This window comes from Podarcis muralis, chromosome 14 (genome assembly GCF_964188315.1).
Source record: "Podarcis muralis chromosome 14, rPodMur119.hap1.1, whole genome shotgun sequence".
NCBI classification, from domain to species: domain Eukaryota; kingdom Metazoa; phylum Chordata; class Lepidosauria; order Squamata; family Lacertidae; genus Podarcis; species Podarcis muralis.
The window spans coordinates 37,365,100-37,386,845 of NC_135668.1; the positions used below are offsets into that span (position 1 = coordinate 37,365,100).

The 21,746-nt window shown below is 46.1% G+C and overlaps 1 protein-coding gene across 4 annotated transcripts in view; it reads right to left on the bottom strand.

Moving 5' to 3' along the window:
• Window positions 1-21,746, bottom strand: part of DNAAF8 (dynein axonemal assembly factor 8) — a 91,895-nt gene that overhangs the window by 10,686 nt on the left and 59,463 nt on the right. For 3 of the 4 annotated variants that reach the window (XM_077918421.1, XM_077918420.1, XM_077918418.1), the window contains 10 exons: window positions 21,396-21,593; window positions 20,127-20,459; window positions 19,541-19,603; window positions 19,176-19,229; window positions 15,593-15,762; window positions 10,044-10,239; window positions 7,995-8,089; window positions 5,583-5,703; window positions 3,786-4,003; window positions 829-914 (listed from right to left, as the gene is read on the bottom strand). In XM_077918421.1, coding sequence (XP_077774547.1) covers window positions 829-914; window positions 3,786-4,003; window positions 5,583-5,703; window positions 7,995-8,089; window positions 10,044-10,239; window positions 15,593-15,762; window positions 19,176-19,229; window positions 19,541-19,603; window positions 20,127-20,459; window positions 21,396-21,593 — 1,534 coding nt within the window. The remainder of the gene's footprint in view (window positions 1-828; window positions 915-3,785; window positions 4,004-5,582; window positions 5,704-7,994; window positions 8,090-10,043; window positions 10,240-15,592; window positions 15,763-19,175; window positions 19,230-19,540; window positions 19,604-20,126; window positions 20,460-21,395; window positions 21,594-21,746) is intronic. The other variant, XM_077918419.1, reaches the window with a different exon arrangement.

Consider the following 21,746-nt stretch of genomic DNA (forward strand, 5'->3'; position numbering starts at 1 on the left):
GATTATTGCATAATCTTAGAAGGGGGTGTGGCTGTCAGGGAGGGTGGATGAAACTGTCATGAAGTGCCCCTGCACTTCTGAATTAGCTGCAGGGTCAGGGCGATGGGCAGAATGGGCTCCTGGAGGGGGATGCGCAGCCAAAGAAAATGAAGCAGGGATACTAGTTGGGAGTAGCGATGGACAGAATGGTGTTTCTCCATTACTCACTTTTCCATTATTAGGTTCAGCTTGCTATATTTCTGCAGCAATCTGCAATTTGTTTACCAAGACAAAAATCCTCACAAAAATAAGCCAGCATTTCCCCCCCCCCCAAATGCTTGCATGTAATTTTCCTGGCTACAATGCATCTTTGTAAGTTATTCCCCCTAATTATGCATCTTTATGCACACTCTCCCCTCATTTGCACATTTTGGGGCTGGAAAACTGCATCACAAAACTCAAAGAAGTGTGAATTCTAAAGGTTAGCTGCGTTTTGGTGTGCAGATATTTGGGAAAGTGCAACAGAAGCAGATTCACATTAAAATGCAAAGCGAATTGAATTTCTCTCCCTCCCTAGTGGAGACTAGCTGCTTTCACCACCTGCCTCCCAGAATGGGCACTTTGAAAATGGCGCTAGCCATGACAAGCAGGGACATCACACAAGGCACTTTTATAAGGCACATCTACAGAGTCTGGTTGAAAAAAACTGTGAAGTTCTGCCGGGCATTTGTCTGCTCCCTGTTGGAGTCAGCATACTGGGCCAACTAGCTGGATCTTTCCTCTGGCCTGGTAGGCCCAGAAACAAGAGATGAGGGAGTGAGTTAACAGGACAGTGATGTTCTTGCTTACCTGCTCAGGAGGGCATCAAAGCAAACCACTGCATTGTCTCGCTGGGCTGCAATGATCAGGCAGGTGCCCTTCAGTAACTGAGAGCACTGAAAGAGAAAAAAGAATGTGAGCCGCCTTCTACAGGCATCCAGTGAAAGCACTTTGCCAAGGAGTCCAATGGGCATCTGACATCACAGGCTGTGCTGGGTGGCAGTAATGCAGCCTACTCCATCCAAAAGGCACCCATTAATTACACATGGTTTTCCAGTGGGCTTCCCGTTTTTCTCACCCAAACACCCAGTGGTGCACCAGAGGTACGGATGGAAGGATTGGTTCGTGCAGGTTCTCGGCATTTCTTATTTTTCCAATCTTCAATTCACTTCTCTGATTTCTGCAGCAATTTGCCGCCCCATCTCTAACCAGGAGCGGTGTTGCCTTTTGATGGATTGGCACTCGCCAGCCTCCATTCAAATCAAGGGGGAAGCAGTGCCAGAAGACCAGTCTGCTGCATGGAGAATCTGCACTTGCCAGACTTCACAATGCCAGGAAACCTGTGCCACTGATGACCCCCTACAAGGATCTGTTTGGCCAGAGGAGAGGAGAGGTGATCCCAGAAAGCTTCCCTTTGGCTCAGATACAATCGCTCTGGCTGGAAGCATGACAGCTCATCCCCTTTGGTGGACAAGACTCCATCTTAGAAGGGAAAGAGGTCTGTCATCTCCCACTAGTAAAGGTAAAGGGACCCCTGACCATTAGGTACAGTCGTGGCCGACTCTGGGGTTGCGGTGCTCATCTACTTTACTGGCCGAGGGAGCCGGCATACAGCTTCCGGGTCATGTGGCCAGCATGACTAAGCCACTTCTGCCGAACCAGAGCAGCATACGGAAACGCCGTTTACCTTCCGACCGGAGCGGTACCTATTTATCTACTTGCACTGACATGCTTTCGAACTGCTAGGTTGGCAGGAGCAGGGACCGAGCAACGGGAGCTCACCCTGTCGCAGGGATTCAAACTGCCAACCTTCTGATTGGCAAGCCCTAGGCTCTGTGGTTTAACCCACAGCGCCACCTGCGTCCCCGTCTCCCACTAGAGCTGCCCTGTTAATGCAAGACTTCCTCCTGCCTCCCCACACCTTTGGGTTTCCACCTTTGTGGCAGAGGCCCTACTGGTGTCCCCAGGTTACAAAACCAAGTCTAATTGCTCAGTGAACGATGTAATTGCTCTCCTGCACAGATGTACCTTAAAACAGCTGCTGCTGATTAAACATTCTGCTCTTAAAAATAACTTCCATGCTAAGGCTGAAGGGAACATTTGAGGCTGTATTAACTGGAGGAATGAGACACCCTCCTCCCCCCCGCAAAAATATATTCTGGTCTCTTAATATTCAGCCCCCTTCAGTTAGCAATGCATTTTAGGACACTTTGTTATTAGCACTTCTTAAATACCTATAATAACTCGAGATACAGGGATTCCTGGGGAATTAATAGCATATGTTCCAAAATAAAAACAACAACAACAAAACACAGCTATCCTTCAAAATCTGTGCATTTTGCAATGCAATTCTCCAACCGGTATGTACAAAAAAAGAGTTTATATTAATGAAAGAGTGCACAAAAAGGTAAACACATGCAAAAATGTGTATATCAGTCAAAACCACATACAAAACTGTGTTTTTGGGGAGAAATTTGCACACAAAATGCTGGCACATTTTCGTAAGGGTCGTTTTAAAAGATTGCAAATTGCTGTGGGAAAGTGGAGAACTCATTTGTGAGGCCCACAAATGGGGCAGGAGCCCTCTTCCATTTCTGCTCCTTGGCAGTAACTAATATTCAGGAGTATATTTCATCTGACTGTCAAGGCTCCAGTTAACTATTGCCTGAAGAAACCAAATGGGCCCATCAGTATAATAAGCTGTAAATAAATAAGCAGTGCTGCTTAGATGGAAGAGGGGAGCTTTGCGGGAGGAGCTGCAGGTTCTAGGTAGATCTGGAAAAGACTCCTGCCTGGCCTTCTAGAGAACGTATGAGCCGTCGTGGTTGGCATCCACTGAAAGTGGCATGGCAGTAGGCAGGGAGCCTAACATTAGGTGGCACCGGAGCCAATGGCAGGCAGAGTCCACTCATTCTATGTTTGCCCCCATCCTCCCTGCTGAGATCTGCAAGGACAACACAGAGGCCAAAGAGGAGGAAGCTGATAGGCAAAGCCACCCTCCTGGACCAGTTGTAAGAGAGGCTGGTGGGGGCAGGCTGCATCTGGTGGGGCAGAGCCCCATTTGCCCTGATGGACACTAGCTATAAGGCAGGGGTCCTCAAACTTTTCCAGCAGGGGGCCGGTCCACTGTCCCTCAGACTTTGTGGGGGGCCAGACTATATTTGGGGGGGGGGGAAATGACTGAGGGACGATGAGCATCACGCAAAAGGGCTCCGGAAAGGGGCTGCTTTTAAAAGGCGGCCACTTGAGAGGGGCGCTCAGCCAACTGCGGCTCCTGTGTCTTGCGAGCGGCAGGGGCTGGCAGTGGTGGCAGTGGGACGATGAGCGGTGTGCGAAAGGGCTCCAGAGAGGGGCTGGCACCAACAAAGCCCAGCCCCCTTCCTCCTCTAGGGAGGGCGGGGAGAAGCCAGGAGGAGGGAGGGAGGGAGGGAGGGAGGAGGTGCCACCACTGCCGTGTGAGGGAGAGTGAAAGAACGTGCGCGCTGGCGATCCACGTGGCGATTCCCAGACTGGCTGGATTTAGAAGGCAATTGGGCCTGATCCAGCCCGCAGACCTTAGTTTTCCAACCCATTCTATAAAGGATCTGCATCCCCATGGATATAGCTGCTCTCCAGTTCCCACTAGCCCCAGCCAGCAAGGTTACAGATGATGGGAGCTGTGGTCCAACACTAATGGCAGGGTTTTGCTGTCAGTCTGTGTGGATAATACCGAAGACTGGAGCGAAGATTGGACTCAGTATCAGGGCCCTTCCTATGAGTTGGCCTACCATGACAGGCGCCTCCCTGTTGGTCGCACTCAGGACTGCAGAGATGAAGCAGGCCCGCGGTTCGTCCATGGTGGTGAGCCGTGCCCCCGTCACCAGGAAGCCTTGGCCAATCAGTCGCTCCAGCAGGACCAGGTAGGGCGGGGGGCTCCCCTTCCACAGGGAGGTCTCTGGAAGGATCAGGCAGGTGGCTTGGCAGAGCACAGAAAGCTGAGAGCACTCTGGAAGCGAAAGGAAGGGAACTATCAAATATCTAACTGATCTCTTGGTGAGCTCCAGCCGTTCAAACCCTTTCACGTACTAAATGAACAATTTTTCTTGTCCAAATTACCATTGTATCTGAGAAAGACCGAGATATCTATCCAGCTGCATGCGCATATATATATATATATATATATATATATATATATATATATATATATATATATATTCCCAAAATCAAATACTCAGTTAACTCAATTTTCAATTTGGAATGTTCCACATTTCCATTAAATGCTACATCTGCTCATATATCTGCAGAAGAGGAGATTGAACCAAATCCAAAGGACATCGAGCTCTTGGGTGTGCAATCTCTCCCTCTAGTGGCCAAGTCTGATTCAGAGCAGAAAAACGCACCCTGTTTACCAGCAAACAGCACCACTTTCCCCCAAACAATCCTGTTCTGGAAAGGATCTGACAGCTGCTATGCCGCTGCCATCCCATATACTGCATATTCTCAAGAGCTGGAAAAGAGGCAGCGCCGGGGCAAAGTAGGGATTATTTATGTGAGGAAATCAAATGAGAGAGCAAAGATTTCCTTACATGTTCAGCAGAACTAAATGACGGATATGAGGTGGGTGATGGGGGCATCCATTTCCCATGGATAAGCATTCAGGTGTGCAGCCCCCTCTGCCTGCTGCCCAATGTGAATCCAGGAACAGCTCTGCCACTTGGTTCTGCTACAATAGGGGTTCTCAAAGTAGCACCCATGGGCACCATGGTGCCATTGAGGTCTTCCCTGCCATGCACTAAGCCTCTCAGTACCTGCACACCCACTCCCTGCCACCTTGATCATGAGGTAGTGAGGGTGGTTAACTTCCTCCCTCGAAAAGTACATAGAGCCGAAGTTGGAAGTTGGAAGAGTGAATGTCTCTCCCACTTCCTCACTATAGTTTATTCTGCTGGGTATGACTTTTACACCAAGTGGTGTGCATTCTCTCTGTCTCTGTCTGTCTGTCTGTCTGTCTGTCTCTTCACTTCAGACTCTCTGTTGGGGCTCATGGGGCCTCACTCAGATCCATGGACTTTAAAAAGTGGGTGACCTCCATACTACATTTCTGAACTGGAAATAATTGGTGGGGCGGGTGGGCAGAGTGAGATAGACAGCTCTAACCTGGGAGCTACAAAGTACAGAATTGGGGAAAATTGGCACATTGCACGATCACCCAAAAGTGACCAATTGTAAGGCCAAAAGGCAAGGAGCTGCTCTGGGGAGTTTAGACTTTTTTTTTTAACTATCTGAATGCTGTGATCAGGAATCCATCAAGCATCCATGTATTTTTTAGTAAAGAGGGGTGGGGGGACCCCACACTTTTTAACGGACTCCCAACTCCTGGTACTTGATGAGCTCAGCATTCAATGAGTTAAAGGCCTAAACTACGCCCCCCCCCCCCATTCTAAGCAGCAATTCTCATTCTCTAGATGTCAATACCAACTCTAGGCTGCCTCTGTTATTTTGTTTTGTTTTTTTGTCTTGCTACCCAATTAATCAATAGCCATTTTAGGCTCATATAATGAGGAGGGAATTGTACATTTCCTTACCTAGAGTCTGTGGCTGCTCAGGGCCCAGTAAATTGAGCTGCCTTCTCGCTTCCCTTTTCACAAGCCTGTGCTGTTTGTCGATCTCAAGGCAGGCTGTGGGGTCAGACGCAACAGTGCAAATCTGCAGGGGAGATGGGAGAGAGAGAGAGCAACGCGCATCACATGAGCCACCATTGCCGGGAGACAGATAAACGCTGGTAGAAGGAGTCAAAACGGCTTGCCCACAACTCTGCCAGAAATCCATGCATTATCTGCCGGCCTGCAAAAGCCACAGGAGTGATGAGAGGGTTCTTTGTCCCTGATTTCCTTGGGGTTTGATTCTGCACTGCCCAGCAAAGCACCTGCCCAGCACTCCATAAAGTTCACCTGTCAATATATATTGGGATTCCATATTCTTTGTTACTGCAGCCCATAATAAAAAGTTGATTTCACTCTTAACGCCAACCTTGCACTGTTTGCCTTTTTAAGGCTACACAAGCACACACTGAGTAATATGCATCTATTTATCACATTTTTAAGAGACAACGGGGGGGGGGGGGGGTTGGGGGACAGCAAAATGAATCCAGGTGTTGAAAGGAAAGAACTATGTGAACCAATACAAATGCAGGATAATAGGCACTCATGACATTCAACCCAAAAGGCACCCAGACATCAACCCTGGCCAATGGCCATTCTTCTGGGACTAACTTTGTTTTTTTTTTATTATTATTCCAAGTAAAGATACAGATCAAAGCACTAGAGAAGCCTGAAAAACTTGTTTGATCAGGGACAGTGGAGGGAGAGAGTAATGACTGTGTAAACCACGGGCAATGATAATTTTACACCATACCTCCTGGTGTCTGAGCAGTTGTCTTGGTACACAACCTAAATTTCATACTCCATTATCTGTGCGTGCGCATGCTATGAAATCTGTTGGCTTCCAGCAAAGAAAGAAGAAATCTACACGGCACATTCTTGGTCAGTGAATTAACAGTGTAGATTCCTGGGTCTTTGGCCCATTGCTGAAAGCCTCTAAGGGAGGTTCACACAAACACCCTCCTGTGTTGAAAGATGTGGAACAGACACAAGCAGGTTGTGGGTTCGTGCTGCCTGGCCGTGCCCTCGCCATGCCTGCATTACTGGGTATTTTGGCTGCCAGGTGTCTAGAGCTGTAAACGCGTAAGAGCTTCTCCACATCCTGGGGGTTCCTGGGCCAGTCAGGGTCCCGCCATCGTGACTGGAGGGGTACAGAGCTGCCTCAGGCTAACGAAGACCATTGGTCCATCGAGCACAGTGTCATCTGCACTGAATGGCAGTGGGTCTCCAGGATTCCAGACGGGATTCATTCCCACCCCTACCTAGAAATGCCAGAGATTGAACCTTGGATCAATCCCAAACCTACATGAAATACAGACACTCTGCCACTGAGCTATGGCCCTCACTTTTGTGTGTACATCTATAAACACAGAGGGTCACTTCACGTGGTTGCTGCATGCCACCCAGAATGCACCTCAACGTCGGGGGCAGAGCAGGTTGGCACAGCCCTACAACACACACACAAACATCCACACACTACAGTGCCCAAGAAGGTTTGTCTGAAAACTCCCTGCCTGCAGAATCTGTGACAGTAACTCAGGCTTTGCCAACCTTGTGCAATCCAGATGTTGTGGAGAGCACCAGGTTGGCAAAGGTTGGGGGGAGGGGAAGAGAGTTAAAAGTTGTCAAGAACAACATTGGAATCAAGGTCACTTCCAAACAAGGCAGCATCACACCCCGTGAACAGAATACCTTGCAGTTTGGTAGAGGGCAGCGATGGAGAGGGAAACTCTGTAGGTCAAGGATTTCAGCACCCGTTTACAAACTAAGCCAAGGTCCTAGTCCTTAAGCCTCAAAAGGACATGGGCAATATGTTTTGCTGCAATGTCAGAAGCCGAGTGCTGCCGGATCGGTTGAGATCTCTCCTTCCCAATAACCAGGACTGAGAAGCAGCAAACATCTCTGTGGCCCCTACAATTTCCTCAACTGATCCGGATAACCCACCCTCTGCTTCCATTGGCACAGAATTTCATGTTGTGGTTTTCAAAAAATCCACGAGGGAAACACAGCCATTTGGGGAGTGGGGTGCTGGGACTTTGAGCCACCCACGGCCACTCTGTCAAAGGGTCCTTGAGGAAAAGCTAGATGCCGACCTGTCTTGGCTTGGGAGAGCGGGGTGTAAATAAAAAATTATTATTATTATTATTATTATTATTATTATTATTATTATTATTATTATTAAAGGTTGGAGCGGATGGTAACCTTTGGTTAGCTGTGTTTGGATGAGGCCATGGGAATGGAAAAGATAACAGATGCAAAAGGAGGTAAAAAAGAGAAATCAGACAGGCGAGAGCTCCAGCTGTCAAGGATGAACATCAGGAATGAGGAGGGCCCTACCTCCTTTCCCTCCAGAGACGGGGGCCCAGCCCCACACAGCCCTTCTGGAAAGAACAGCTCCACATCCCGCACAGCAACCCAATACGATGTGGAGCCTAAGAGAGATAAATACAAAGAGATGATTCTATCAGCCCATGAATTAAACATTGTCTCTGTTCCTGCTCCTCTCACGGGATGATTGATGGCACACAGATTCCTGGAGAAATTGCTTTAAAGGGCAGCTGTTATACACTGTAACAGCAAACATTTAAACCTATTACGCCGAGAACAGTTTCATTGTCTCCTTGCTATTTTGACTTCACTCTATTGTGACTCGGCTTGTTCTCCACACCAACACAATGTCACCATTTTCTTCCTCTTTGCAGCCAAGAAATAAAGTGTTGGGAAACTCAGAGCAGGGCATCGAGCGAAGCTGCTGCAGATACCTGGCGGGGGGCTGCCTGCTGAATGCGGCAGAGTTATCAGGAAATGAAATCATTTTGGCGCCTCGGTCCAACATAATAACACTATCTTTAGTTCTTTTTCTCCATGTGTAAATAGGAAGGCCTGGATATATATATATATATTCATGCCAGTAACAGTGGAATGAAACTCAGTAGGGATAAGGCAAACAACACCCTCTTTATATGTCCCCAGGGTCTGAAGGCTTCCCTACACATTCAGGGAAAGTATATATTACACCTGCTGGTGCAACAGCACTTTGAAATGCAGGTGGGAAGATGGCTCACTTGAGGACTGTTCCACATGGGAATTTCCCTACCTGCAGAAAGCTAGCATGTCAGGGAGAAAGGCTAGTTTAATTTCTCCCTGGTGTACTAGTTTTCCATGTGCAGGGATAGTATAATCACCATCATTATCATGGTGAAGGGCCATGGCTTACGGGGAGAGCTCCTTGGAGGTAAGGTAAGCTATAAATATAACAACTAACTACAGCAACACTCTTCCTTTTGGAGCTCAAGGTGGTGGTGTACATTGCTTCCTCCAATTTATCTACCGAAACAACCCTGTGAGGCTAGTTAGGTCGAGAGACAGTGACTGACTCGAGGTCAACCTGTGTGCTCCATGGCTAGAGAGGAATTTGATCCCTGGTCCCCAAGATCCTAACCAGGCACCCTCGCTACTATACCACACTGCCTCTCTCCAACTTCTTCTCTGTGAACATGGAGACTGAGCAGGAAAAGCCACCCTTTAATCTGACCCACTTCCACGGCTGACAATGCACAAGCTTCTGTCTCTGAAGAGCACAGCTCTAGGCAGAAATGGTGTGCCTGAATGAAAGCTCTGTGGAGCTGAAAATGGGAGCTGTCACCCTTAGTAGCAGGACTCCGCAGAGGCCGTGTGTCCCTTAGCAACAGATCTGGGTGAGGAGGAGTCTTGCCATCTCTGCCCAGAGAATTGTTCCACAGAAATAGGCTTCCACCTTGCTTTTTGGGAGGTGGGGATGCTGTTTACCAAAGGGAGATGATTCTAAGCTGTGCCTGTAATATGAGACCACGTCACTCTGACACCCACCATGTCAGGAGCCATGTTGGACAGCACTTGCTTCTAAACCCTATGCATACTTACTCTGGAATAAGCCCCAATGAATTCAATGAGACTTACTTTGGAGTAGGGATGTCAGAGAACTCCCACCAAAACGGGAGCAGAAGTTTGCCAAAGTTTGTTTAAGTATCCCACGTCTGGAGCAGAAATGAATCTAGTGAATACGGTGGGTATTTGCTGTTTGTTTTAGTCCACAAATGACACACAGTTGATTACTTGTTCCCATTTGAATTACATTTCCTTTGCGCTTAAAATATAAGTGTGTGAAATAACATAATGATAACACAATTAATTGTATAAAATTCTGCCACAGCAGACAGTGAGACAAATTATGTGGGTTTTGTCAGACGCTGAACTGCAGCAGAAGGGAAACAGCGCTGCATGTGATAAACACAGGTTGGAAGAGAAACCAATTCCTTCTTACATCTAAATAGCTAGAATCTTCCCATCAAAAACTGCTTATTTGAAGTGGGAACCTTCCGAGCGATCCTAAACAGACAGGCTCACCATAAAACCCATTATGGATTAAGCTGTGGCCGTACTGAGCTCTCCAAAAGAACTGATTAGCTGCTTGAGCCTCCTTGGGGTCTTCAGGCCCTAGCAAGTCCAGGAGCTTCTTCACTGCATTTTGTCGCTGAAGGCAGAGGACCAAGGAGGAACCTGAAGTGAGGTAGCTGGAGTGAGCCTCCAAGGCAGCAGGGTCCTGGGAAGAAAAGAAAAGAGAGGCTTATAGAAGCTTTGCATCCTGGACAGAAATAGGGACCCCTAAGCTAAGCAAACATGCAATAAAGCCTAGCACACAGTTCCTTGGCAGAAATGACAGGAAAGAAAGGAGGTTTAGAAAAAGGAGAATATTTTATACCCAGTTAGACAGAAGGGGGGGGGGGTTGTTGAGTCAATCAAGTCATGGGATAGGCAAATCTGTCATTTTCAGTTTCTCTCACGTCTTCCTTTTTCCAATCTCAGATTCGGTTCTTTGCAATTTCCACATCTGTTTGCATTTTTATTTATTTTTTTGAGAGAAAAAAGGCTTCTCGTGAAACTTCTTCAGAATTTTGTGCAAATTTCTCCTACTATCTGTGTATGCAACTTTACTGATAATGGCAGGATGCAACCTCTGTTTCCATACTGGCATGTTCTCCTCAGCTTGCATTGTCTCAGGGCTGCTGACCCACACAGGAACTTGGCCATAACATGCAAAGCAGGCAGATTTAATAAGGTATGCCCTTTCTTTCTGGTGCCACATCTTCCATGCACAGCCAGCCAATGGCAAGTCCCACAAGCCAGTGTCATACTCTGCCTGCCAAGAAGCTTGAACCAATGTGCTTTGACAATTTCCTGCTTTGTCAAGAGCTAACAAGGGAGCTGCCTCTACATCCTAGAGTCAGTTCCCACCCGGTCAGTCTACCTGCTCAGCTGCAATGAGCACAGGGCAGACAAAATAGAGTTGTCCTTCACATGGTGCATAGTTAAATGATGGAATTCACTTCCGCAAAAGGCAGTGATGGCTATAGGCTACAGGTTCTGTCTCTGACACCTTCAGTGGGAAAAGGCCCAGGTAGCAGGTGAATCTGTAATGAAGGGATGCCAGGGAGAACTGTGAAGGTAAAAGGAGTGGCTCTTTCCAACAGAAAGAGGCTCTATTCAGATAGGAATTCTGGCCACCTCCACACCATCCACTCTTATACCACTTAAACAGTCATAGCTTCCCTCCAAAAAAACCCTGGAAATTGTAGTTAAGGGTGCTGAGACTTGTTAGAAGATTTCTCACAGTTACGATTCCCTACACACTTAGCAAACTATTTATTTGGGATAAGCTATGACTGTTGAAAGGACGCGGGTGGCGCTGTGGGTAAAACCTCAGTGCCTAGGGCTTGCCGATCGTATGGTCCGCGGTTCGAATCCCCGCGGCGGGGTGAGCTCCCGTCTTTCGGTCCCAGCTCCTGCCCATCTAGCAGTTCGAAAGCACCCCTAAGTGCAAGTAGATAAATAAGTACCGGAAGTAGATAAATAAGTACAGGAAGGTACAGGAAGGTAAACGGCGTTTCCGTGTGCTGCGCTGGTGCTGGCTCGCCAGAGCAGCTTCGTCACGCTGGCCACGTGACCCGGAAGTGTCTCCGGACAGCGCTGGCCCCCGGCCTCTTAAGTGAGATGGGCGCACAACCCTAGAGTCGGACACGACTGGCCCGTACGGGCAGGGGTACCTTTACCTCTACCTTTATGACTGTTGAAGTGGTGTAAGAGTACTTTAAATGTATGATGTAACCTCTGCTTAGGCAACAATAAGCCTTCCACACCCCTGACATGATTCTTGGCTTGAGCAGGACTGAACAGTGCTATCATGTCAATGACAGCTGATGTCCCCCATTTCTGAGATCTAGACAAGCCACACCCCCTGGCTCTGCTCAACTTTCTCTATCCCTTGACTCTGCCCATAGGCATTTCTTCCCCTGTGATGAAACCAATGCTCAACTCTCATTTCTGACCCACCAGTGTCCCCAGCTCTTAGCAAGTCAGCCCCATGGGCAAGCAGTGCTTTTCCTCTATAGAATATGAATCGTAAGATTTCAATCAGTTTGAGAAACTCAAATGCTTCATAAATGATTCAGCATCAGCATCATACATTCTTGTAAAACTAGATCTCTAATTTAGTGGTTTGGGACTTACAGAGAGCTGTACATAAAGATTAAAGATACATACAGATTAAAGACTCCCTAAGAAGATGCAAGAGCCTTCCTTGGCTTGAGTGGGGAGATACTCCAATGTGAACGACGCCATAAAGTCTTTACATACATAAATGTTTTAGGTAGTGTGACGATATCGAAAAAGAAACTGAGGAAGAGATGTTGCAATTCTTAGGAGGCTGAACGAATTTGAGGACCACAGCTTATTGCATTACATTACATTAAGATTTGTATACCCCAACCTTCTCTCATAGCCTAGGAACATACAAAGGTGCCTTATGCTGAGTCAGATGCTCTACCGCTGAGCTGTGGCCCTTTCCCCAAAACATAGGAAGCTGCCTTCTATCGAGTCATACTATTGACACACCTAGCTCAATACTGTCTGCACTGACTGGCAGTGGCTCTCCAGGATTTCAGAAAGGGGACGATCTCAGCCCTACATTGAAATGGGAGGGAATGAACCTGGAACCTTCTGAATAATCTACAACCACAGCCTTTCCCCATTGGAAAGTTTCATTCTCAACCTAGGGAACCTACGAAGCTGCCTTATACTGAATCAGACTGTTGGTCTCTCTCTAGCTCAACAGGGTCTGCACTGCTTGGCAGACTCTCCCAGTTCTACCTGGGGAGGCTGGTGATCCAACCTCGATTTTTCAGCTTGCAAGGCAGGTGCTTTACCACTGGGATACAGCCCTTCACTGTATTGAGTCAGACCATTGGCCTGTCATTACTGTTTGCACTGATGGGCAATAGGTCTCTAGGGTTTCAGGCAGGGGACATTCCCAGCCCTAGCTGGAGATGCTAGGGATCAAAGCAGATACTCTACCACTGAGCTATATGAAGAATATAAAAGATCTCTGTCGGATGACTGTGATAACCTGCTTCCTCATGATTCATAGCCGATTGCTGATGATAAAGAAAACCGAACCATTTTTAAAATTCTACTTATTGATAGCTTGCATGAGTCACTTTTTCACCATATGTTACATAAGGGCTCAAAGTGGCCTAACAGTAAACCTGAAAATAATCTTTGTATTAGAACATGAGGTCTCCAACCAGATGTCTGTGGGAAGCCCAAAAGCAGCAGCTCTCAAGTGAGGCATACTGCCTTCAAGAGTGGAGGTAGCACATTTAGCCATTGTGGCTGATGGTCATTGGTTAGATTTATCCTCCTTGAATTTGTTAAATATCCTCTTTTAAAGCCATCAAGTTGATGTCCTCCACTGCCTCTTGTGGGAGCAAGTTCCATAGGAATTATGTGAAGAAGTACTTACTTTTGTCTCTCTGAAATCTTCCAACATTCAGTTTACTTGGATGTCCCTGAATTCTAGCGTTAAGAGAGGAGAAAAGCTTTTCTCTTCCCATTTTCTCCACGCCTTACATAATTAATATACCTCTATTATGCCCCCTCTTACTCACCTTATAGTATAATTTGGAAATTATATTTAAGAATCCTAGGCACCAGTATCATCATATATATTTTTAGCATCCAGTTCTACCATAAACTTTTTAAAAAGTTACTAGATATTAGCAATGGGTAGTATCTCATGCGAGTCTTACTCAGAGTAGACCCATTGAAGTTAAGGGGCTTTGTCTATTAATTTCAGTGGGTCTGCTCTGAGTAGGATTTAGTTGGAAACAACCTGTTGTATTTTTGGAGTCAGGTGCCTTACTGATATTTTATCTATGTTATTTCTTTCCCAGAGTTAATGTGGGAAATTGCAACATATTAAGAGGCAGAAGGGAGAAAGAGCTGCTATGTATGAAGAAATAAAATAGGATCTGAAGAAGGGTAAGACAGCTCCATACACTTATGATGTAGGCCTTTGCAACGCAAATCTACAGTTTATAAAGCTGTGAGTCAGATTTATAAGAACTTTAGGGTGACTTTTCAAAATTAAGCATTGCTATTGATCTGCAAAGAGAAGTATTTCGATGGTTAATATGATTAGAAAGCCACAGCAATGCATTAGATTATGCACCAGGTGTCCAAAGGCCAGGAGGAGTGACTCAGAATGTCTATATTGATGACGAAGATAGAAAAAGAATAATGATCGGCTCAGATTGCTGCAGATCACAAGACAAATGACTGCAAATGAAACTCAGTGTCAGTGTGTGGTGTTGACTGGGCTCCTTCTGAGGCCCATGGGCTGGTGGGGGTGGGGGTGCCCTAACATGAGGCACCAGAGAGATCCTGTTTCTGCTCCGCACAAAGATCTAAGCATTCCCTTGGATCATGAAAATCTCAGGCAAGTGCAGCTGCAGTGGGACAGCTGGCAGCCCCTCCTACTGGGAACTGGGAGATTGTGTCACCCCACTGGGACAGTCTTCAACATCTCAGTGGGAGTGCTATCCAGTGGCTTTTAGAAAAAGCAGTTTAAAGGAGATGGTTCACCGTTTAAAGGGGGTCATCTGAGAACATCTTGCCTGAAAGACCCCAAGAACCTGGGGCCAACTCTGGGAACTCTGGCAATCTAAGTGCAGTCATACTCTCAGGAAGAAAAGCTGTGTTGCTTTCAAGGGGAGAGCAAGTGAGCAGAACACACTGATGACCTTTTGACCAAGTAGTCATCCCAATTGGCATGCACAGGGAGGCTGTACAAAATCAGCTGTTTGCTGAGTGTTCGTTCTGATTTACTTGTATGGAGGTTACATAGCACCACATCAAATAATTGTCATTCTGCAGTTTCCATACATTTCCTCCTCACTTTTCTTACTGCAAAAAGTCCGGACTTTTTGGGAAGCAAATTTGTTCCTCAAGGACACTGAGCTCGCTGTAATTGAATGACCTGAATTCGCTGCCTTTGAGCTCAAAACGCATCTCAAAAACAGTAGCGGTCTAGAAGCACCCAAAGAAAATTGGAAGAAGAAGAAAGCAGACAATCAAACACAAAAGGGAGATGGAGGCAAAGAGAGAGAGAAGGAAAAATGCAATAATAATAAAATGAAAAGTAGGTTCCATGCTGCAGGTTGATATTAAAAGCTAGGTCTGAGACCTGAAAAGACTAGCATTGTAAATGACATACAGAACTGTCAGTTATGCCCAGTTCATCCACCTCTCGTGTTCTGTAGCCTCTCTCTTGACAAATTCATGGTGGAGAAGGCTAGCCATGGCTACTAACCTGATGGCTGATGCCTCTGAATGCCAGTTGATAGAAACTGCAGGAGGGGAGAACATTATTGCAGTCAGGTCCTGCTTATAGTTTCCCATGGGCACCTGGTTGGACTAGATGGGCCACTGGCCTGACCCACCAGGCTCTTCTTATGTTATGCCAATGGCTCATCCAGCCCAGCACCCTGGGTTTTCTCACAGTGCCCAGTCAGATGTATTGCTCCTATGTTGATGCCCTTTGGTCTTTCATTCCAACAAACCTGATTAGCTTCAGATGAGAGGAGTGCCTTGACATCTTTTGGGGTGAGGTCTATGTGTTTCATTCCAACCAGGCTGAATTTCTCTAGATCCAGTTTCCGGAGGATCCTTGCTAGGTTCCGGGTCCATGTGCCTGGTTTGAGCAGCAGCACAGTGCAGAGGATTTGGGCTCCTGTATAAAAGATCAACAAAAGGAGGATGTAAAGGTATTGCACTATGGAGCATTGTAATCAGGAGAACAATGGCCTAGCTCTCCCAGGGGTGGGGGAGAGGCAGTAAACCAGTGTGTTGATTCTAACAAGTTGTGTGCCGACTGCGGGTGGCAGCAGGTCACAGAATGGAAATTTCCACCGTAGAAAACTTTGCCCCCACCACATCACGTGCCTCTCCAAAGATTACCCCTAGGGAATGCAGACTCCAACAGGCATGGGGGGGGGGGGTTCCTCGTCCCTGATTTAGTTCTTTCCAAATCTGGCTCTTCACACTGATTCACAACCTTGATTTTTTAAAAATAAAACCTGCTATGTTTTTTGGGGGAAGCCTTTACAGTCTTTCTAGCAAATGTGAGTCATATGCCTCGATAGACGTGGAATTTAATATTTCACGATTGCCTTCAAAAACTTATATATTTTTTAGATTTCTTGTAGGCAGCATATGATCTAGTCATAACATTCATTCAGACTAGTGAGAATACTCCGTGCTGGAAAATGATGTCATTTGTCAGTGTCTCTTCTAAACTTGCTCCTCGAGGTTTGTAACTTCCTTCCCTTGAGTGTCTTGGATTGCTTTTAGCAATCTTCTCCATTCTTTACAAGATTTATTTAGAGCTAAAGTAGCAGTTTGCCAGCACACTTTGCCAGATCACAAGGGGGCTTTTCCAAAGGAGTTTTCACAAAAGCTCCCACCCTCGTCTTCATCACGTTTTGCCACCTGTCCATAGTTTGGCAATGTGATAGGAGTTTTATGGTCTTAGATATATGGTAATGTTCATAACCGCACATACATAGGTCAGCACAGGAAGACCAACCTGGAACCATTTTGATTCCTAAACTGACCAAATGTTTTCTCTGCAAGGTCAAACTGGAAAAGTCTCCCCATTGTCTCTTTCCTCACAAATCCTGTCTTAAGGTCTCATTTAAGATATGAATAGGGTGTGAGCCTGTGACCTGGCCCAGGAAATAAGTATTTTACCACTACAAAAGAATGGCCAGGCTCCCCAGGAAATCCAATCAAGTAACTTGCCAGGCAGGAGATAAACTGTGACAGGAGAAAGGTAAAAGGTACCCCTGCCCATACGGGCCAGTCTTGACAGACTCTAGGGTTGTGCGCCCATCTCACTCTAGGAGAAAAAACAACATGACAGGAGAAAAACAACATGCAAATGTTCTGTTTTAGACCGCCTTTTCTGGGATGTATCTGAGGGGTGGTCTTAGGTTACACCCCTTCTGTGATGTATGCATAATGTTTCTGGGGGTGGTCTTGATCTAGAGGATGGGAATTTCAAAAGTCTTTATAAGCCCTTCCACAGCATTTTTGTGGGTCCTCCTCCTCTCCTGCGTGTGGGGGGAGCACCCTGTTGCAACAGATCAATAAAGATCAAGCTTACTAGCTGCTTTGCTTCTCAATATTCTCTGATTGGCCTCTGTTATTTTCTCCTACCAATAGGGAACCTATGTAAGGACTCTATATGGGCTCTTGGATACCCCATAAGGGAAAAGGGCATATTTTTATTTACAACAGCAACAGAGATCATTAAGCTCTGCTTGGCTTTTGATCAATGCAGAGTGAGGAAAGCATGCCCTCATGATTACTCAACACAGCCAGTGTGATGAGGATGTCAAAAGTAAAATCACAAAGAGAGCAATGCCTTTTCCTCTCACTGTGGCATCTCATGGGTAAAAACCCCAGGTTTTCAAAAAGGCAGCAGCAGAAGTGTGATCACTGCTATGGTTAAGTGGTCAAACACTTTGCTCTTGTTTACAATTCTGCAGCAAATCAACAGCTTGCAAAAAGGACAGCGATTTATTTATTTTTTGCAAGGTGGAGGGATTGCTCATTCCTAGTAGACTATTTTTAAAAGCTTTTCTCTAAGTTTCTTTGCTCAATGTTATGCTATATTATTCTATAGGAACTGAAACTCTGCTCCCTAATACCAATGCATGAAAGCAGATGGGCATTTGCAACAGAAATGGGGTGCATAATTGTTCCCCCTGCCAGCCATTTCTTTCCTGCAACCCCTTACCCAGACTGTTTTTCCTTCAGCCAGTCTTCCTACCAGTCCCAGAGCCCAGCTGGAGGAAACTGGGCAAGGAGCAGCCTCCTGCTGCTTCTCTGAAAATCACCCCTGCTCAGTATCTGTATTGTATTTGAAACTGTTTTTATAGATGTAATTGTTTTAACTCTTCTCCTAGATGCAATTGTTTTAGACACGTTTTATGATACTGTGAAATCGCTTCCAGCTGCTTTGCAGGAATAGAGTCATAAATGAAATAATATAACATAGCATAATAAACTAATCTTAGGTTGCAAACATAGGGTTGGAAATCTTGAATTTGCTGCATCGTGACTAATTCTGGCTGGCGACAAATCTCCAGTTCTGTCTTTTTCTCCATTAATATATTGACTAGCATTTTAGGGCTTAAAAACAAAAACCCCACAATGATCAATGCTTTATCTTTATTGATCAGTAGGCTGTCCCATATAAGAAACCCATTTTTAATTCTGAGACATGCACTGGTGGCTGGTGCCCATTTGGGCTGGTGGGACAGTAGGCCAGGAGCCCAACCGTAGGGGGAATCAGAGTCAATGACAGACAGAATCCATACCCTCCAACATTTATCCAATGAAAATAGGGACGTCCCATTCCATAATGCTAATTTTACTATTTATACCCCACACATCTTACTGGGTTGCCCCAGCCACTCTGGGCAGCTTCCAACATATATAAAAACATTATAAAACATTAAACGTTACTAAAACTTCCCTATACAGGATTGCCTTCAGACAGCTTGGGAGTCAAATAATTCCATACACTCCAACATTTCTCCAATGAAAATAGGGACATCCAAAGGAAAAACGGGACATTCTGGGAGCAAATCAGAAACAAGGACAGCTTCTTTAAATCAGGGGCATCCCTGGAAAATAGGGACACTTGGAGGGTCTGAGAATCAACTCCTGCTCCTCCGCTGAGTTTTATGAGGAGGGCATTAATGCCAGGGTCAGGGCCAAGGCTGGTTGCAAGTAAGAAGGCAGGCAGATGGTGGCTGGCTCAGGGCAGACTGAGGTTGGTGAGAAAGTGCCCTATTTACCCAAGCACTGGAGATGTGTGCTTGTCTGCAAATAAGCAGAGCAGCCAAGGAAGTAAATTCCAGGATGGCAAGCGTGGTGTATATTCTCTTCTCCAAAGAAGTAAATTCAGGCAAAGGAAGACATTCCAAGACAGCGTGCAAGGTGCCTCTCCTCTGGCCTTATTTAAGTCCATTTAAGTTCAGTGTTTTTAATGATGGGGCCCCCTTTGCACAGAATTTGACAGATCCACCTTTCCCCAAGAAAGCAGCAGAGCCTGCTTAGCCTTGGCATCCTTACCAACTTGCATGGAGCGGAAGAGCAATTCTGCATGGCTTGTGTCAGTCTCTCCTGCTGTGTAAGAAAAGTGAAAGGACTTTAGTGCACAAGAGCAACACCAGGAAGGGTTTTCGTCATGGAGTTGTACAGTGGCAGACCTTGCCGACAGAGCTGAGGGAAATCTCTGTTCAGAACTTTTTTGGGGCTTGAAAGTGGGGATTCCAGAGATGAGCAAAGGGTTTCATAAAACTGCCTCCCTGCCTGACCACCTTGTTTCCAGGGGGGGGGGGAGTCAGCGATCTTGGAACCCATGACTTCCTGGTAGCAACTTCCCAAAATAAATTTATGTGATGTGTTGAAGAAGTGGATGCAAGGTCAAGTCTTACCTTCAGACTGGGGGTGCTGTGGAGGAGGTGGCAAGTACTTCAGGGCAGGTCGACGTTTGGGATCTGGAAAAGGATGGAGATGGGCATTTTGTGAGGAGGGAGGAAAAAGACAAAACATCCACAGTGGCTTTTTGGCAAAGAGAACAGTAGCCAAAGGCCTATCCAAACAACAAATGTAAAAACCTCTGAGAGATGCTTGTTCTTCTAAAAGAAAGGTCTCCTGCAGGATGGCAAAAAAGAATTTGGTACAGTGGTAACAAGTGCCATTGGAACAGAGAGGATGTAAAGCAGGAGGCCACCAGCAGGTGGAGCCAACTCATTCTACTTTTGCCCCTATCCTTTTTCCTGCCATGAAGCCTGTGGGAAAGGACTCTTGGTTTATCAAATGCTTAGAAAGAATTAGGCAATGCAAGGTCACCGTCTCAAATGGCAGGTTAGAAACAGAGAAGTGTAAGAGCAGAGTGTCTTGCATTAATTAGCAGAAAGGGTACCATTGGGTTTTTCTGACACCAAAAGAAGCTTCAGCCAAGCCATGGTCCAGATCAGCTCCATTGGTGAAGGGAAAGAATGAAAATACTCTACCCACCGCCTACAAAATCCTTCTCAGTGAAGAAGAGCGCTGCCTGCCTGAAGGCCGTCTCTGGGGTTGATGACATCACTCTCAGAAGAGAGCAGCAGCCAGAGCTCACTTTGCTGTTGTGCGGAGTTAGTCTTTTCAGGATTTCGGCAAGGACCACAAAGGCACCAATCCTACGCAGCACACAGACGAGGGCAGGGCTGCTCATAAGTGAATCAATACTTGTTTGCCAGCGTTTGTCTCCCACTTCGAAGGGTGTGGTTTCCTTAGCCTGTATCCGAGTGAGGTGAGGCAACCACTTCAGAGTGAGAAGCTCAAAAGGCAGGTCCAAGTCTTCCAACACTGCCGAGAGAGACATGGCCAGCATGAATTACTGTTTCACCCCCTTGCAGAATAGTCCCTCCCCTGGTATGCAATAGCAGTATGACTTTCCAATCTTAACTTCAGTTCTCAACCTTTGCACATCAGTTTGCAATTTTTTAAAAAATGTGTTCGTGAAACTTCATCAGGATTTCTGGGCGAATTTCTCCTAAAATTCGCATGTGTATGCAGTTTTGCCAAATATACACATTTTTGCAAAGCAATTTCCCTAAATAGAATGCATTTTAATGTCAGTTTCACCAACTTTTATGCATAATATATGCAGTATCTGCAATCTGAGTTTGAATCCTTCATCCAGTGAGAAGCAAGCCAACTGGGGAACAGTAAAGCAGGGCTACTGTGCTCATGCCCTGTATTTCTATAGACGCCTGGCTTGCCATTGGCTGAAACATGATGCCGTGCTAGATAGGTCTTTGGTTTGGTCCAGCAGGGCTATTTTGATGTTTACCCTAATTATGTGTAAAACACAATGCATACATCAATATTAGGGTGGGAAAATATATCAATTTCATTGACTCCACATTTTTTGCTAATTATTATTATTTAATTTCTCATGAAAATTCACCAGCACTGTATTGTGAATTTCTCCTAATGGACACCTTTTCCCCGTCCAATTTGGCTAAATATAGACTTTTGCAAAGCAATTTCCCCCGAATACAGTGCATTTTTGTGCACGTTACTTGGCCGGACAACTACATTGCAAAATTCAAAGAAGTGTGACTTCTAAAGAATGGCTGTATTTTAGTTCACATATTGCTTTTGGAAAGTGCAAATTAGATAGGTTCACCTTTAAAATGAACTGATTGAAATTTCTGCCCTGTTCCTAATCACAGTGCATATAGGGTTTCTGCATCAAGGCTATGTTCTCTATCACACAGGCTCTAAGCTGGGAATGACCTGGAGTCTGAGCAGGCTGCTTCCTGCAGCCTAGTGCAAGGATTTGGTGAAGGACGCTGCCTGTGCTTTTCATGGCTTCCTTTCCAGTGAAGGTCAACAGGACCACTTGTTCCATTTCAGGCTCAGAGGCATACATCCGACTGTGCAAAACCTCCAGGGGAATGTTCGAGGGATCTGGCACAACACTAAAATTGCCACCTGCAAAAGAAAAGTGGGGGGGGGGGGAGGAAACCTTTTTTACTGCAGAGGAAACCTACAGCTGCAGGACAGATGTGGGGAAACATTTGGCCCCCCAGATGTTGCTGCACTACAACTCCCATCATCCCTAGCCATGCTTTCTACACCTGCTGT